Source organism: Microchirus variegatus (assembly GCF_963457635.1).
Source record: "Microchirus variegatus genome assembly, chromosome: 1".
In the NCBI taxonomy this organism is placed as follows: domain Eukaryota; kingdom Metazoa; phylum Chordata; class Actinopteri; order Pleuronectiformes; family Soleidae; genus Microchirus; species Microchirus variegatus.
This window is the reverse complement of record NC_139802.1, coordinates 36,633,204-36,651,838: the sequence shown is the minus strand read 5'-3', so window position 1 is coordinate 36,651,838 and position 18,635 is coordinate 36,633,204. Positions and strand designations below refer to the sequence as shown.

The window sequence follows — 18,635 nt, the reverse complement described above, 5'->3', positions numbered from 1 at the left end:
ACTTTTTGTCTGGGTTATGCTTTTGATATTCCATATATCAATATTTATTTATTTATTGCGTTACATTTAAATTATTGTGCATTCTGTCCATGTGGCTGTTTCATGCTGTGCAGCACAAAGTTGCCTCTGAAGGCCCTTGGCTTTGTCACATCTGTTAACCTGGACCCCCCCCCCCCCCCCCCCCCCCCCGAATTGTTAACGTTTTTAAATGGCTGTCTTCTATTTCAGATTTATTTTAATTCATTTCAAAAGTAGAGAATCGAGGGGGGGGGGGGGGGGTTTAGCATTTTCCCTATTTAAGACTGGTAAAGCAGGATATTTTCATAAACCTTAAAAATGTCTTGTTTTTCTAACGCATTGTATTATAATTATAAATAGCTTTTTGGCTGTTGGAATGGTCGAAAGATGTGCATGGGGGTATGATACGTGAGGATTTCTTTCTTTTCTTCTTTTAATGGGGGATTTTTCCTCAGACTTGCATTAAGAACAATAGGGCTATATAGGCTAGATAGATAAATACATGTGAGGAACATTTTATGATTTCTGCAAAAAGTACACTCACTAAGGCAGTTGCCTGGGGTATTGTATCACTGTAAACCATGGTTCTAGGTGCACCGCAGTATGGATTGTTCAAAGTGTGAGCATTAAAGGGAGGATGAAACCTTCCAACATGGAGAGTTTCTCCTTAAGTAGCCAGCATGAAATGGGAAACAGCTTCCAGTCGAGGCAAATCGTTTGAGAGGGGCAGCACATGGAGATGTGAGAGTGAGTGACGTGTGGTTTTCGATGAAAGTTTGTAGAAACAAAAAAAAACGAGACACTTTAAACACAAACATGACACATACCAAAACCAACCAGTATAGAGCAGCGTTGACGGGTCATTTAACACATCGCCACACAAGTGGTAACAGGCTTTAGTACTCGGGATTATTAAAAACAAACCACCAAACTCACCAGATATGTCTGATATAACGGCAGGTGTTCATGATAATAGCACTCTGTCCATCGACAACAAAAACCTACGCAACTCTGGACTGACTTTTCTCACAAACCGACATTTCTCTTTTCTCTATCTATCTTCTTTCGCTACTCTTCCTCTATTTCTCTCTCTCTCTCTGTCTATTTACCTCTGGCCTTTTTCTCCCTATCTTTCTCCGGAGAACTTTAATAACGTCTGTCTGCAGCTGTGCGTGGTATATTTGTCTCGTGATCATGCACCCTCTCCGCCCTTCCCTTCCCCTCCCCTCCACCCACCCCCAAAACCCTCATATATACCCAATAGCAATTAGTTTAAAGTGAGTGTCCCTTAGAGCTTTCTGATATTTGTGTGCAATATTCCCTCAACCCACATGGCAAACCTGATGTAAGAGGAACTACTGAAGAACAAACACACGCAAAAACAACCACAATAAAATCTGAAATGAACAACACGCATCTGCGTCTGTCTTCTCTTAGAGTCCAGTTGTGTTGTATTTTAAAGACAGTGTGTTCTCATGTGTATATTCACTGGTTTAATGCAATGGAGTGATGTATTATTTATTTATTTTTAATAGACTCACTGATTATCTTCTTGTCTCATCTGTGCCATGTGCACTTGATGTGTTCACTTCGTATTCTCACTTCAATCTAGTCACAGGATTACTGTGGACTAGGGGGATACAGTGCAAACATGAAATAACCTGTGCTTATGCTACACTCTTAGAAATAAGGGTTCCAAAAGGGTCCTTCTACAAGGGCTGAGGTTCTACCTGGAACCATTTGCTTCTGAAAAACCCTTTCCCAATGAAAGGGTTTTTCAAGGGTAACACTGATGGTTCCAGTAAGAACCATTTTGATCCAGAGAACCCTTTAAAAACCCTTTCCTGAATAAAGGGTTTTAAAGGGTTCTTGGTGGAACCCTCCAAAAGGGTTCTCCTATGAGGACAAGCCGAAGAACTTTATATGGTTCTACTTAGTACTTAGTGTACAAGCTAATGAGAGAGAACTGAGCAGTGTTAATGTCTTGTGTGCCATCATGGACTCACGTGATTGGCTGTATATGATAAAGAGTCTCAGGGATGAATCATTTATTTAATCTCCTTGTTCACAACTTTCCACTGTGTTGTCACTGTATTGCATATTTACTTAGAGTGATATGATGTAGACCGAGACAATGGAAAGTACTACGTTTTTTTTTGGGGGGGGGGGGGGATAATTCACCGACTTAATTCGCCTCCTGCATCTCATCCCAGCTATTTAAAAGTATCCTGGGCAGCTACAAGTCATCGACTGTGGGATAACTCTATAATAAGAATATTGTCGTAATGCTTAACATGCATGCCCTTTGTTGTGGGTTTTCCCGAGATAAAAAACATGTGCAATGGTATAATATGTAATGGCTGCAGTTGGCACTCGCTCGAAACCAGGACTGTGAAGCATCAGTGCTGAAACTTTGCCATTGCCTCTAATGCAAAGGAGAAAATTATTTTTTTATTTAAAAAAAAAAAAACAGTCTCAATGGTAAACAATAAAAGCCAACTGAGCGGAATATATGCAGCTCATAACAAGTTAAATGGTTTAATATGATACCTAGAATATGAAATATGCCAGACAGATATGAGCAAAAGTAATAATTTGGAACATATTTGGCTCCCCAGAGCAGATGCCCCGAGATAAGATGACATGGCTCCACATTTCAATATCCTTTTGTTGTACAGTGGGAGACCACAAGCACATACGTTTGATGTGTCTCAGCATGTGGACACTCAGCTGGTGAACCAGACTCTGAGCGCAAATGCATCGCATACTTGTAAGTGGAAGGCTTTTATATTACTTTACAGTACACAAGCCATGCAAATGAGCGAGCGTCCATACTTCTTTTCCCAACCCAATTTGGAGGCACAGACGTTTATGATTTAGTGGAAAATCAGTCGCCGAGTAAAGAGGCCTGCATATAAATGGATGTCATAAGTCTGGCAAAAGATGGAAGCTAACCTATTTAATTGTCTTTCAAGGACAGTGCTTTTATAACTGTGGCTCACTGGCTGACACAGAAATCAGCACCAGCTGGGGTTTTTTTCTGTGCCAAAACTGTTTCAGCAGGGACATTCATTTATGATGATGGGACACCCCGGGCTCTTTCCAAAACCAAAAGGAAGGGCACGCAGGGACAAATCAAAGAAGGCTTAAGTTTGGCAAGGGGAAATCAGAGTCTGAGTGCTAAAAACAGACCAACTACAAAACAGTCCAGCATTATCCGAGCAGCACACTAAAGTCTCAACCTGTACCTATAGGTGTGCTGGAGAGTATGCGGGAAACACTGCTTTTACTCGTGTGAACGTTCATTCGCACAGAAGAAGAGAGAAACCCTAAGAGGCACACACACCTTGTAGGATACCATGAATTATCCAATGGCCTGTGTCTGATTGGCTGAGCATGCAATCTCAGCTGGATGGGCTGAGATCTTGTTGCCAAGGCAACAGTCGGGTACCTCCCTGTCCCAGCCCTGTTTTCTCCAAGCCAGACGATCTACGATAGCCGTTTGTTTAACAAGCACCATAAACACCCTCAAGATGCCTGCGTGTCTGGGAATTACGTTTGCTGTATGTCACACAGACAGACAGACAGACAGACAGGTGATAATTCACATCCCAGTAGTAAATCATGTGTGAATAAAAGGAACAAAAGAGCAATAATAATAATAATAAACCTGATCCACACGTGTTAATAAAAGTTTTTCAGTCAACTAAAAACCTATCGATTTTTTTCCGGTTAAAAGGTTGAACTTCAAATTTATAAAGAGACAATGCAGCAGCACTCTTCTCTGAGGGTGCAAGTCCTCGATTATATAATGCTTTATAGGCCACTGGGTTCACTAACTGGTGGCAGGGTGTATTTCTCACTGAGAATTGCCTCTTACTTGCATTGAAAACGTTGGCTTACATGTCTTTGTACTTGAAATTAGAACCAAAAACTTAGACTGATGTGCATTAAATGCTCTTTTAATTATATAATTAATTTAATTATGTGCTGTTAAACTAAATAATTAAGATAGGTGTATTTTTGTCTCCTCCATGCTGTATCATCATACATGTTATTAAACGGTATTTTTTCAATGTCATTGTCAGTAAAAAATTATCATACTAAGAAGTAAAATAAAATGCAATTTTTCTAGCCATGTAATACTGAAATGAGTTATAAACAAGTGAGCTCCAAACTCAACCTGTTATAACTGCGATGAGGCAGCACCATCTGCTGGTCACAATGTGAACGCCTTTTTTTTAACCAGCTGTGTTGATCAGAAATAAAATACTAATCACATTTCAGACGAAGACAAGATAAAGTAAGAAAACGATAAAGTATAATTCGTAGAAATTATTAGAAACAACTGATAATTTTAATGTAATATTTTGAAGATTGATATTGACCTGCAGCACCTCCATGGCTGCCATGTTGGATGATACCAACTGGGAACTGCGTACTACACATTTAATTTAATTAATAACCCGACATGTTGTCTTGGTTTGATTAAAATGTTATCACTGTTCATTTCAAACGTTCGCTTTAGCTGCCGCTGATTATCACAGACATGGTTCGTGTTTTTAAACTTTATTAAACTTTTCAAAACTTCCCCTTCGTTTTCCATGACATGGTACAGTCATGGGCAAGTATGGCGCTGATGGGACTTGGTAAATGTTGTCGTTTGTTACTACGTCAACGTTGTAACGCTGCTTTTTTGAACGTTGCACAGCCAGGGTGGATTGAAAGCAGCGAAGGAGGTAAAACGGTCGCAACTCTTTCACACATTGTCTTGTCTGAGACTCAAATGTTTGTGTAAAGTGACTGCGTTCCAGACAGAGTAAAGCTATTAGCAACTTGTGACGAAACTACATGTGTGTACTAAACTATTCATCGTAGTCTTGTAATTTGGCTGTAGTAGCTATGTTGTGTATAGGTGTTTGTAGTATGTCACATGTCAATACACGTCTTAAAGTCTACCATAATGTAATGTAATGAAATATAAAGCATTATACATACATTATTACGGTGGCCCTGAGGTACAAAACACAAACGCAAAACCAAAAACACAAACGCAAATCACAAAACACAAACGCAAAACCACATATTATATTTAGAATATATATAACATTGCTGTACTGCTGCTGGAGCCTTAATTTCACAGCGTGAACCTCCCGGGGGATTAATAAAGTTCTAATCTAATCTTATCAAATCAAATCATTCATATGTTTGTGCTATTATTTGCCCTGGCAGACAGAAATCAACCATTTGAGCTGCCTTATTAATATATTTGCTTGTTTTACTTCTCTGTATATACAAGTGTCAAGTCTTAAGTGGATTTTGACATCATAACGTAAATGGAAAATGACCATTTATGCCATTTGGCTACACTTTTTCCATAGAAAAAATAGCTGATAATTGCAGCCTTGTGTACTTCAGTGGCCCTGTTTTTTGTGTCAATAACTGGACATGGAGGAAATGTCTGACAAAGGCTTTTGCTCTTTGATTTGAACATAACTTTTAAACTAATTTTAAATAGATTGAGTCATCAAACAAGCAGACTGGAGGATCCTGTGTAGTTGCAAATGAACACATTTGTCTTATTTTTGATAAGCAACATTATTGACAGCAAGCTGCGTGTTGTTTGATGAATCAATGTCCTTGGAGAACCATTCAAGGCAAAAAATGCTTGAGGAACGTTCCAAAACTCAAGAATATTACACCAAGCTCAGATCTGGAGATGGTCACTCGTGCTTTTATTTCATCCAGATTACTGCAACTCCCTTTTTTATGTGTTTAAACAGCTGCATTTGTGTAATAACTGGCATCTAAAAATCTATTGTCTCTGCAGCTAAAAGGCATCTGTTGTCAGAAGATGTTATCAAACTACAAGACTTTCAGCAGAGGAAGCTGGCTGTAGCTCACCTCGCCAAGGAATCGAAAGGTGAAATAGTCCTTGTTACTGTCACTAAACTGCAGCAAAAGGTTTAAAGCCATAATACAATTTTGTTTAACTATTTTTGTCTTTGTTTTAAAGGAAACTATGTGGAGGTGTTTAGTGAGAAGCTGCAAAAAAAGGATCTGATACTGAGAGATGAGTTGAAGCTTCTCCTTCACGTTTGCCAGTCTGCAGATGACATGGTCATAGCCAAAGATGCCATCTACAGGTAAAGTACCAAATAATCTAACTTTCACACGATAAATAGAAGGAAATAGGATTATGACCTCTCCACAGTTTAATGTGTCTTCAACTAAGTCAGTGCTGTAAACGTGATCCTTTTACTTTACACCCACAGGTATCATGCTGAGAACCAAAACTTTGCTTTTGGAGAGTTCCGATTTGGTCCCATCTTTGTGAGACTGTGCTATGAGCTGGGTTTGGAGGACATGGCTGCTGATGCGCTTAAAGATAAGGTACGATATTACATCAGCCATTTCTTTGGCTTTGGATGAAGTGTGTTAAATGTTGTAAAATTTGTGAGAAATTAATATAAATAATGAGCTTCTCTCCCACTTGTCCTAGCAGCAAATGAAAGGATTTTTTAACGATTCAACATCCTTTAACATCACCATAAATATGCTATTCATTAAAGGCTCTTATGAAAGTAAGTGAGAGATGAATCTTCTTCTTTTTTGTTTTCATTCGTGTTCTATTTTTTCTGTAAGTGCAAGTATAATATTGCAATCATTGGCTGTTGCAGATGCTCTAGATGTGTTAAGAACTATGAGGAACCAAGATATACCATTCAACAAAGAGACACACATACTGGCAGCTGGTACCTGCTATAAACTGGTAACCTTTCAATGATTTGACTTGAAATTTTAGTTAAAAAAAGGGTGTTCATTGTTGAATAATATCCTGTTTTTGTGTTGGTTAGAACACAGCAGAGTCCTACAGAATCTGCACTTCTCTAATAGAGGAGGGACAAACCAAAGGATCCATCCCTAGACGAGCTTATGGCTTTGCTTTAGCATTAGCACTCAAACAGGTCAGTGATTTCATATGCTGTTTGTATTTGGCCATTTATTGAGTTGTGAGGACTGTTTCACCGTCTGTTTTGTTTTTCTTTTTTTGTTCCAGAATGACATCGAACATGCAAATTCACTGTTTTCACAAATTATGAGCACAGACGGCAGATTATGCCAAAATCTAAAAGTAAGAATGCACCACACAACTATGTTATCCATTGTGTTTTGCTGCGAGAGTTCAATTATTAATGTTTTTTGTGTGCGTGCGTGCGTGCGTGCGTGCGTGCGTGCGTGCGTGTGTGTGTGTGTTTTATTGTGATTTAGGTTTTGACACTAACCATGTCAGGAGCGGTACCAGATGCCATTTCTACTCTGACTGCATCCTTGCTGACTAGAAGCCCTCCTTTTGTCAAGAAACTTCAATTTTCACAGGAGGTGGTAAGTTACATCCCCAAATATTTGCTCAGTAACACAATAAATCAAGCACTGGTGAGATGCAGTAATTGAAATGATGATAGTTTGTTTGTTGATCAGAATGATCGTGACATCATGTCTTGTGACATCTTTAACAGCTGGATATGCTGCGTTTGCGGAGTGAGGGTGGACCACATGCGATGGAAGCGAAACGGATAGTGGATCAACTTGAACAAGCTGGTCAGGTGACTCAGCAGACCCTTGACGACATACTCTGCCACACACCCTCAGGGAAAAGGAAACCAGCACCGATAACGGAGGGAAGGCAGTCCAGCCGAAGGACTCTGAGGCCCCTACATTCAATTTTGCTGTCGGAATGAGAAAGACTGCTTCAAGTGTTCAAGCTGATCGCTTTGTGACTGTTTAAAAAAAAAACTTTGTTAGATTACCTGCCCCTGTTTGATTTTTTTTCCCGTCCCTATCAAGCCAATAAGACATCTCTTGATAAGGGTCTTGTGAATATGACAGGTGGTTTGGGAAGCATGTTGTTTATGAAAGTGGGAATGAGTGATTAAAGGTTAAATGGATATTCATCCTCCATTTTGTACCTTTCAAATACATACTACAGTTACATTCAACAACATAATGCAAATACTCACAAAATGCAGGGTAATTGTGAGATATTGTGATTGGAAATGGCATCATGTCACTGCTTTGTTGCAGGTTACATTATCTATAAGGTTAAGTTTTTCTTGCAGCCAGGTTGTTGTCATATACAAATGTTTCATTTGATCATTGGATAAAGGATAAATGTACAATAGCACTGAAGAAGAAGGCGAGTTGAAGATAAATTAATGAAGATTTTGTTTTATATTTCTATAAAACTGGTGTCAGTGGGAATCAAATATTTTTCGATTTTTACATTTTGAATGAATAACTATTATTAAACAATAAATTAAAAGTTAAAAGTGAGAAAGCTCCGGGATTTAAGACACTATTGTGATGCGGAAAATGCTGCCTCACAGCTGCAGCTGATGTAAACAAACAGTGACGCACATGAAATCTATCCCACAATGCACCGCACACGTCTGACGAGCAGCCAGGGAGGCGCACGACATAAAGGATACTCGGGCTCAAAGAAATTGCGTTTATAAAAGTGTGAGGTCATTAATTAAGAGGAAGCGAGTCGAGGTTTGTTGTAGTTATTGAACAGTTCTGTTAAAAGTGTGCTGCACAGATGCTGCGGTGCTTCTTAGCATCAGCTAGCCTGTTAGCTGGCGCTGACTGACGGTGCGAAGCTGCTGGGAATATCAGGGAGAGACAAAGAAGCGAATTGATTTAAATAAACAAACAGTTTAAGTTTTTTTTTAGTGCGTTTGACTTTAAGGCACCACTGTGTTGTTTTTAAGAAACTGGCAGTTAGTTTGTCGAGACTAGCTAACGTAGCATAGCCATTGTTAGGTGGTTTTGGGCTGACATCTGTAAATACTGACATTAGCCAACAGCTAGGAAAACACAATGAGCTCTGAAGAGGCTGCAGTGACCAATAAAGCCACCCCTGAGGATGATGGCATGACATGGTGGTACCGATGGCTCTGCAAAATAGCAGGGGTTTTGGGAGGAATATGTAAGTAGATTTTAAAGTAGATTTCTTATGTCAACTGTGTAAAAATGTTTGCTGTACATGTGAATACAACTGTTGAATCGGGTTTCTGTGATGGTGGGGTTTGTGCTCTTTGCTATGATATACAGGACTTTCACAATCAGTTAATGTGTTGATTGTTCTCGATTCATTTGTCCATAGAATGTCCACAAACCAGATGATGCTCAGGTTACTGTCACAGAGCACCAAAGAAACTAGATCATATTCACATTTTAGGAACCACAATCACAAAACATTACTGTATGGAAAACACTCTGATTAATATATCACAATAGTTCAGGATAAAATAATTATTAATTAATTAATTAATTAATAACTATTAGCCAATCTTGTGTTAGCCCTACATTTCAGCCTTCAAGAGTGAAAGCATCACATCTTGTACTTAAACATGTGTTTGATGGTGTACACGCTTCATTTCATCTGCTCAATCAGGCTAAACAAAGCTTTCCCTCAGCCTATTGTCTCCATCACTGCAGCAGCTCCAGGGCACCGTCTGTTCATCAGGTTTAATAGTGGTGCCACCACAGCTTGTCATTCCCATGTTAAAACATTATCATATGATGAACACACACTGGCCTCAGCAGGTACTGTCAGTGACGACTTCCCTGAAGAGTCCAGCATGAGAGAAACCCGCTCAGTTTGCAGTTTTCCTGCAACACTGCAGCCACCCTGCCTATCTCCCCCTGTCACAGTGACACCAGAGTACCGCTGCCTGTATCGCATTAACCACCTGGGCCACTGCATATTCAATAGGCTCTGTATTATTAAGGGGGCTGGATAGTCTCAATGAGCGTGATACACTGCATAGTTCCTCTACTGTTAGTGGCACTGTAGACGGTTTAAGACACATTTATCATCACCAATATCTCGTTTTTGCGGTTTGCCTTGAAACAGTAGCAGTGCTGGTTATCAAAACCCAAGACTTTTGTGGTATTGATTATAGAGAAATGTGTTATCATACCAAAGGAGTTAATCTCATTGAGCCAATAACCATATAGCATGCTCTTTGACCTTCTAGTGATAGGTGTCGTATACCTTCTGTGTTACAGTTCTGTTATTTGTCTTTTCTCCAAATCTTGCAGCCTGTGCCATCGCAGGAGTGTGGAACTGCGTCACTGTGAACCCTCTAAACATTGCTGCTGGGGTGTGGATGGTGTGAGTAAAACTACTGTTTGTTATACTTTGTAAACAACATGCTAAACTTAAAAAGTATTTAGGGAGTAAAGTCAGGTCTAGTGATACTTTTAGAATAAGGTTACACAGTAAAATTGTTGATTAGTGTTCAATTTATACCTGACTATGTGAATTAAACAAGACTTGCATTGTCAACCGAGTATATTAATTGTAATTATTATATATTAGACTTTGATTAGTTCTTTACAGTTTGTTTCATTTTGATTATTTATTTGTATGTACGCTATTATCTTCCATGGACATTTAACCCTGCAGCCTCAGCTACAGTGGTTCTCGAATGTCGAAGAGGATATCTCGGTGCCAAAGGCTACAGTGATTTATTTTTGGTTTTAATCGGAGTTTTCAGAAGACATTTGTATGTTGCTGTTGTTCATTGGCATATGTAACAGTTAAATATTTGCCGTAAGGGACTGTTGGTCGGACAAAAGAAGACATTTGAAGACGTTAAGATGAAAATGACCATGCTGATTCTGGACGCTCTGTTTCTCTTCTCCCGTTTCCAGGTTGACTGCCTTTGTCCTCTTCCTGTGTGAAGTCCCCTTCTGTTGCCAGTTTGTGGAGTTTGCGAATGCAGTCGCCGCCCGGGCAGACAAACTCAAACCATGGCAGAAAGCCATTTTCTACTGCGGGTAAGAACAATCTGAGAGTTTCCTGTGTTGAAGTTTGTGAACATTTCCTTAGATGTTGGACACACTTTTGGGAATGAGGTTATTTTATCTTTATTTATTGCCACACTGTTGTTTTTGACTCTTGTTTGGTCTTCCAGGCTGGCTCTGTTTCCCGTAGCCTTGAAGTTCTCCTTTACGACCTTGTTTGGTAACGCCATCGCCTTTGCTACAGGGGTTTTGTACGGCCTCGCATCTTTGGGAAAAAAGTAAGCTGTTTGATATACATGATCATAAGTTGACAACAACTACCAAACTACTCAAGCAAGGACAAGCTATGTCTATTTTTATGAAGTTACAGATAACAATTTTTTAAATGTATCTGAATTTACTTTAGACTCCTTTTCTACAGAATACTACGCTAAGTGCATTACTGTATTTTTATGTGTTTTTAGTAGATTGAGAAAATATTCTGAAGCCTTTTTTAGGCAATCTGTCATATTCTCACGCAACTTACAGTATATTGTATTTTTGTATGTGAAAATGCACAAATACAAATCAAACCAAACCAAATTTTACATTATTTAAGGGTTGTTTTTATGTGTTGACATTTTAATTACTCTGACTCTAAAACATATTTTGATGTCTCACCCATAACACTAAAATTAACAGACTCCCATATTAATTACATTATAATCCGCTAATATAATTTTTATTTTGTGTGACAGATGTAACAAGTCTTATCAGCCTTTTTAACTTATACACATTAATGTTTGACAAACTCACATCTGAAATAACATTGTGTTTAACATTCCTATCTTCTCCTGTCATACCTGCATTTTCTTTATTTCCACTCACCTTTCCCTCCTCATTACGTTCAATTACCATCCCTCCTTCGCATCCCGCCTTTCTTTTTTCTCTCTCTTTCTCAGGGGAGATGCAGTGACTTATGCCAGACTGCAGCATAACAAACAAGGCGACGAAGAGAGAATGGCAGGAACAGCAAACGGTGCTCCGGAGTGAGGCATCCAACCTCCTCCCTCTCTTATCTCTAGTATTTCTCTATTACTTTTATTTAGTTCCTGCCCTCCTCCACCCATCCATCCATTTTCCCTCACTATCATTTCTATCACTATAACAAAGGACCTGAAGTCATATTTAAATTGCGGTGATCCTGACCTATTAATATCTAAATGAATCAGTGTCGATTTCAGTCCACGATTTGGTACCCGGTGGGTAAAAATCCAGTCTCTTCTTCACTTTATATCCTAGATTTTACATTTTGTGAATGTTTTATTGAGTTTGTATTTATTTAGTCCGTTTGTTATGTGTTGCTGCTTTTGGTTGTAAACCAATAATGCAGCAAAAGAAACAAACTTGTAGCCCCAGAACCTTTTTAGGAAATCTGAGCAAAAACGATGATAAACGTCAGGTGAGTCATGGTGACTGTGAAGCTGTGATTCAGAGTTGTATTAATTTGGCGGGTAGAAGGGAGATTCAAATAATAAATCATTGAGTTCAGATTTAATCGTCGCCACACCTAAAATATTGAATTTGATGCCAGCTTTTCAGTTGGTAACGGTTTCAACTATCGCACGCAAACCCACTCTTGAATTCTTGTGTTTACGACGCAGTGGAAGCAGCCAAACGGAGGAATGAATCTATTCAAGTCGATTGAGGTCATGGTGGAAACGGCGATGAGAACTGTTGCGTTTATATGTGCGGCTGAGAGTTTTTTTTTTTAACTTCATACAAATCAAGAGCCATTTGAACTGAGTGTGTATTTGTTTTAACTACTATTATTAATGTGAAGAAGACTTACCAGATTACCAGTTGCGTTGTATATGAGTGACTTTTAGTAGTCGACCTTTGATTAATTTAACTGGTTCACACTTAGAGATTTGTTATCCGACTGGAAACCCCTTATGCTATGTCTCTCAGAGATAAATCTCCAAGTGACACGTTTTAAGAACAAATACAAACTGGTTTATTTTAGTATTACACCCCATCGCACAAACATACAACTCTGAACAGCAGCCTGAATGTGTTCATGAATGTTTATGGGCATTAGGGATGTTTTAAACATGAGGGAATGTATCAGAAATACCCAAAGATAAAAAAAAAAAAATCCTGTATTTTTGTTGTTTTATTTATTATTTGGTTGATGCTCGGTTGGATAAATTTGGGATTTCTTTAAAAGCTTTCAGTGCATGGGTCTGCTTGTTTACGTATGGTTGCTCACGTCGGAGCAGCTGGTAGCCGGGATATGGCTGCAGATTTGTGGTGCGTTTATGTACTGGGAGAAGTGGAAAGTGCGCTTACTTTATCTACTGTCCTATTTAAAATGTGTTGGTCCTTTTTTTCCCCCCATTTTAATATATGTATTTTTTTGTTTATTGAGTCTTAATTGGTACATTGCTCTACCAAAATTCATTCGATTTTAACGAGGGGAAGTGAGTTGATTCAGGGACTAATTGGTCTGTATCCCACACAATCATCAGAGCCACAGCTTGCCTTTGTCATTCAAATGAGGCGAGTGGCGGTTTGCAGTAAACGGTTTGTGTTTAGTGTTGTTTTGTTGCCTTGCCTCTGTTGTACTGTGAGTGAAAAGGATGCTTTGGTGTAATAATTGTTTACACGTACCTCTTACAGCTGTTCCTAACTTACTGTACGTCTGTTACTGGCTGGTCAGTGACGGGGTGGATCGCTCACGCAGTAACCTCCACCCCCACAGCTCTCAGGTGTCATACTTGACGATGCACAATACTCAGATACAGTTGATGCAGTTGGTGTGTGTTTTATGTTAATCTCGGAGCCAATGGGAAAAACATTCGTAAAGCATTTAAAACTCACAAAAGGTTAATCACAAAGCCAGCAATATGTTACAGTCTGACACTCTTATACACACAGTTGTAACAAAAGATGTCAAAACACTTCATTTTTTTGTTTGGTTTTAATTTAACTGCAGTGATGTGATTAAAAATGGCAGGCGTGTCTTCTGCTGTAAGGGTTATGTGTATAATGTGTGTTCTGACGTGATTCTTCATCCTGATATGAATTGGTGAATTAAACAAATCTGCTACTACTGGCATTGTGTTACTTGATGTGTTGATTTTTATGACCGTTTACAGTGAGAGGTGTATACACAGAATGCACATCTACACAACAAATCTTGAATTTGAGAAAATGTGCCCTTTGACAGATGGATGACGACTTTGCTCTATTTCAGAAAGAGGCTTCGAAAATGCACCTGTGAATTTCTGTCTATTGATGCTTAAAAAAACTTGCATATCAAAGTGGCTTTTTAAGTGAGCTGAAAGTGCTTCAGAGAAAAGACATTGTAAGTGGTGTTCTCTTTATATTTTGTCTTCCCTTTGTCCATGAAACAAGTGGTTTTTTTGCATGAATGGCACCTGGAAATGTAATCCCTGGGTTCTTGTAGTAAAATTCTTTCAGGATTCATACTAGTACTAGTGGGCGACCAACAGGGGGCACTGTGACATAATTCCAGTTATGTCTTGGTATTCAACTGAGCTTTGGATGAATTAATGTTCTGTTATTTGTACTATTACAAAGAGGGGATGAGGTGATAATTAAAGTATAGCCATTTACAGTTCAGTCTCTAATGATTAAAGGTGATTTAAATCTTACTGACCGCAAAACCTCTTATGACATTTTCAGCTGGGATTGGCACCAGCATCCCCCTGCGACCCTCATGTGGAGGATTTAGTGGTAGAAGATGGATGGAAGAACAAATAAGGTTTGTGTGCTGAACTTTACCATTGATTGTCATCCTGATTCTGTACTTAAGTTGATAATAAGACGTTTTTAATGTTGAGAAAACAGGTCTTTGGCCATAACCATAGTAAAAAAAAAAAAAAATAGCACATAAGAGTCCTGGAATTAATAAAATCATATAGATAAGAGAACCATTGACACAAATGATTGCACAATACAGATTAAGCCAGCTCCACGCAGCTCAGTGTGTTTCTGGGTATAGTGGTGTTTAGATTCCTGGAAGGAAGTGGTTTGTTTTGGGACACTTTCTCAGTCAGGTCTGATAGTTTTGCTTGTACTCAGATGAAGGACACCGCATACAAATAATATCACAGTCAGTGCGTTTACATGCACAGTTTAACTGAGCTCAGGCCGTCATATATAACATGTATCCACTGGACAGATAAATCCTCTGAGGCTGGAAGTGTGTGTAGAACTCTGTGCTGCACTGTGGAGCCAAGAATAGAACTTTTTGGTCTTCCGTATTTTGGACACCGTTGCCCTCACGGTTTTTTTTTAGGGACAAAGCGGAGCTCCGCGAGACAACAATTCGCAATGCACATTTTGATGTCCCAATGAGTACAGAACTCAACATCGTGTGTTTCATCTGCTGTACTGAGGCTGAGGAGCACCACAAAAACATGAGTGAGTCATCTTTTTTCACACTTTGCCGACCAGAGTCCCAAATATAAGGATTTAAATGATTAAAAAGCTGATTTTGCATAATATGGGACCTTGAAGAAAACCAAATTATTGTCTTAGTCTGAATAAAATCTGACTTTTAACACTGCATGTAAACACTGTGAAGACCGTTCACAAAGACCAAACACAGGTCGGGAATGACGACATCGACAACAATCGACAAAAGTTACACACTGCAGCTTTAAAGCGTTTCATTAACATTCTGGTGCTATATTATTATCAGTGGATGAGAATGAACGTTTCACAGTATGAGCAGTAGTCCTGTAGCAAAAACAAGGGTAATATGGCTGAAATACATGTTTCATGAATGTTTAAAGGTGCATGTAATAAATCTAAAGCAACTGGCCATAAAATCCTCCTAATATGTCACAGAGACTCAGGAATAATGTTCATATAACAAACTGAACTCACCAACAACAACAGTACAGGCAAAATATTTGCATTAAAAACAATATTTTGCAGACTGCAAATCATGTTTTGGCATGTGGCGCCACCTACCGCCATCTACCAATCATTGCAGTCAGTAGAGTCTCAGCTGCCGAGCAACCACGGGTTGCCAGTTTAGTCAGAAAACGAAACCTAAAAGACCTCGGTATTTTGAATTTGAATACCTTTTTTGGCCACACATTCTTACATGTGGCACCTTTTAACATTCTGGTGTTATATGATTATCAATGGATGAGAATGAACGTTTCAAAGTATGAGCAGCAGAACTGTACTGTAATTTGTTGTTAAACTTCGTGGAACCTTGTTTTATTATTAAAGTTCATGACTTTCTCCATAAATAAATAGTGTGTGTGTCCAAATCCAGAGGAGTTTCCCTAATCCAGATCTCCGGGTAGTACGTATTGCGTCATGTTAGGGAACTTTGCTCTAATGAAAGAGAGAAAGGGAGAGAGAGCTTTGTGCTTTAAGAAAGAGAGAGAGAGAGAGAGAGAGAGAGAGAGAGAGAGACGGGGGCAGAGCTGCCACCACCAACAGGACGATGTTCAAAAAAAAGCAAGCAGACAACACCACCTGCACACACACACACACACAGAGGGACACACGCTGTTGGATTTATTTCCCGCTTCTGACTTGAGCTGCGTTGATTCGCTGAGCTGAGAACATTTATTGATTGTCTCCTCCGGGACAGAGAGGGGGGCGTCCAAAATGTGTCCCCCCTGAGGACGGGGACTCTTGACGCTCCAAAGCAACAACAATGGACTGCGTTTCCACAGGGAGGTGACTGCTGGAGCACACACACACACACACACACACACACACACGAAGAGAGAGCGACACACACACATAGAAGCGGGATGTTCCCCGAACCACTCGACATTTCCACGCTGACTTGTTGAGTTGTTGTGTTTCGCCGTGTCTTCTTCCCCGTGGGGAGCCCGCCGCGATGCCTGCGAGGAACAGGTACAACCTGGTGGACGATGTGGCGGACTCGAGGCTGCCGCTGCACAACGAGGAGGCTTATCAGCACGGGATTAGTTTCCAAGCCAAGGTGACGGCAAACAAACGGTTTCCTTCTCTAGTTCGAAGCGTGTTTTTTAAAAATAATAATAATAATAATGATAATTCAATCCGAGCATGTGAGATGTTTTTGGAGCCACAGTGTCAGGTGCACTCTCCTCCTCCTCATCATCATCCTCCCCTATGAAGTTTGAACACATGGCACCGTCTGGCGTCTTCTCAGATCTGTTGTTTATTTAGCAAATACAAACTATGTAAGCATAATACAGAGGCAATATTTACATGTTTTCTTGTTTTAATTCGCAAAACTCCCCAAAACACGGAATTATTAAGGCAACCAACTTTATTTAACTGAAATATGATCAATATATATCATTAGAATGATCATGCCGTGCTCAAACAGTCATTTTTTAAACAAACTCAATTAGCTGGTTTCTTTAACTTTCATCCAAGAATGTAATAATCTGATATATTATTTTTTTAAATTATCAATATTAAGTGATTTTGAAAATCTGTATTACAAGAACCCTTTTGGCCATATTGTTCAGTGCTACCCTGAAGTGAAACACGTGGACAATATTTTGCATATATTTTGAAGTCATTCAAATAATATCTTTAATTGTTGACTATAGATACTGAATTATATTTATCAATATTTCAATCCACTGTATGTGTTCTACCTCAAAGTGATGTATTTAAAGGTGCTATATGTAAGAATGTGTGGCCAAAAACGGTCACTACATTCAAATTCAAAATACAGAGGTCTTTTAGGTTTCGTTTTCTGACGTAACTGGCAACCCGTGGTTGCTCGGCAGCTGAGACTCTACTGACTGCAAAGATTGGTAGGTGGCGCCACATGCCAAAACTGCCATTATTTGCAGTCTGCAAAATATTTTTTTTAATGCAAATATTTTGCCTGTACTGTTGTTGTTGGTGAGTTCAGTTTGTTATATGAACATTATTCCTGAGTCTCTGTGACATATTAGGAGGATTTTATTGCCAGTTGCTTTAGATTTATTACATAATGCACCTTTAACACATAACGTCGATATATACTGACAATTGGTTTTATTTCAGTTTTTCAATACTTAAGTGCCATAATTACTGTTCTGAATTTATTTCCCTGCAGTCTCTTTTTTAATTCTGACATTTTCCAACATTTTCCAAATCTGAAAGTGAAACACAGAAATAGAATTAGACAAAAAAGCTTTACCAAGATAATAATCTGGGTATTTGCAGGTACATTTTCTAAATTAGATTAGAAAATCTCTGATCTGCACAAACGTCATTTTGTAACTTTATACCATTCAGTTCATGTTGGGGCTGATGAGGAAATGCAGTGGTAGAAAGAGAGAGTCCAAAGTTCAGTCACATGACTGCTTTCGTTTTCCATCCTTTATTCTATTACGTCTGCTTATTTAGCGGCAAATCTTTTCCTTGGTCTTTGTCAAATACTTGTAAATTGCATTGTAGTTTTTAAATCCAAAAAAACACATGGTATTCAAGTGTGCATTGTCAAAACACATGGAGAGATAAGAGTCTGCACACAGCTATGTACATAAAAGCACATTTTTAAATATACAGGCCACAAACAGCTTATTAATAAGACACTGCAACTTGGTCGCAAAACAGAAGTGCAAGTTGCCTTCAAGTTTACAGATCGCTTCGTTTATTTTGTCTGACTGAGCATCTACAGTTTAATTTATTGCATCTTAATTCTCACCCTCCTGCAGTTTATTTAGTGGCTCAATAGTGAATGTAAATGTCGTGGGAGAATCTGCACACACACACAGTGGCAGTGATCGATCACGATGCTTTGGCGGCGCGGTGGGGTAATTCAGTTGTATCGG

At 39.1% G+C, this 18,635-nt stretch overlaps 2 protein-coding genes across 4 annotated transcripts; both read left to right on the top strand.

Annotated features, from left to right (window-relative positions):
- Nucleotides 1-4,627: 4,627 nt before the first annotated feature.
- On the top strand, nt 4,628-7,960 carry ptcd2 (pentatricopeptide repeat domain 2; the record flags this gene model as incomplete). Of its 2 annotated transcripts, none has more annotated exons than XM_083890868.1 (10): nt 4,628-4,757; nt 5,849-5,941; nt 6,035-6,164; nt 6,294-6,411; nt 6,524-6,602; nt 6,699-6,790; nt 6,876-6,986; nt 7,079-7,153; nt 7,291-7,404; nt 7,539-7,960. In XM_083890868.1, the coding sequence occupies 10 exons, from the start codon at nt 4,628-4,630 to the stop codon at nt 7,758-7,760; spliced, it is 1,164 nt and encodes a 387-aa protein (XP_083746994.1). In that variant the 3' UTR covers nt 7,761-7,960. The 2 variants fall into 2 exon arrangements, with proteins under 2 accessions (XP_083746994.1, XP_083746993.1); XM_083890867.1 differs by having other exon boundaries at nt 6,521-6,602.
- A 527-nt stretch (nt 7,961-8,487) lies between these two features.
- On the top strand, nt 8,488-13,921 carry cacfd1 (calcium channel flower domain containing 1). Of its 2 annotated transcripts, none has more exons than XM_083892027.1 (5): nt 8,488-9,007; nt 10,126-10,198; nt 10,741-10,866; nt 11,004-11,111; nt 11,775-13,921. In XM_083892027.1, exons 1-5 carry the CDS (start codon nt 8,899-8,901, stop codon nt 11,863-11,865), a joined length of 507 nt encoding a protein of 168 aa, XP_083748153.1. In that variant the 5' UTR covers nt 8,488-8,898; the 3' UTR covers nt 11,866-13,921. The 2 variants fall into 2 exon arrangements, with proteins under 2 accessions (XP_083748153.1, XP_083748154.1); XM_083892028.1 differs by lacking the exon at nt 11,775-13,921 and adding an exon at nt 11,515-11,717.
- Nucleotides 13,922-18,635: the final 4,714 nt, after the last annotated feature.

Coding starts and splice junctions, on each gene's coding strand:
- cacfd1 (XM_083892027.1), top strand. CDS start 8,899: ATGAGCTCTGAAGAGGCTGCAGTGACCAATAAAGCCACCCCTGAGGAT. Junction 10,199..10,740: donor GCTGCTGGGGTGTGGATGGT/GTGAGTAAAACT, acceptor TCCCGTTTCCAG/GTTGACTGCCTTTGTCCTCT. Junction 11,112..11,774: donor CTCGCATCTTTGGGAAAAAA/GTAAGCTGTTTG, acceptor TCTCTTTCTCAG/GGGAGATGCAGTGACTTATG.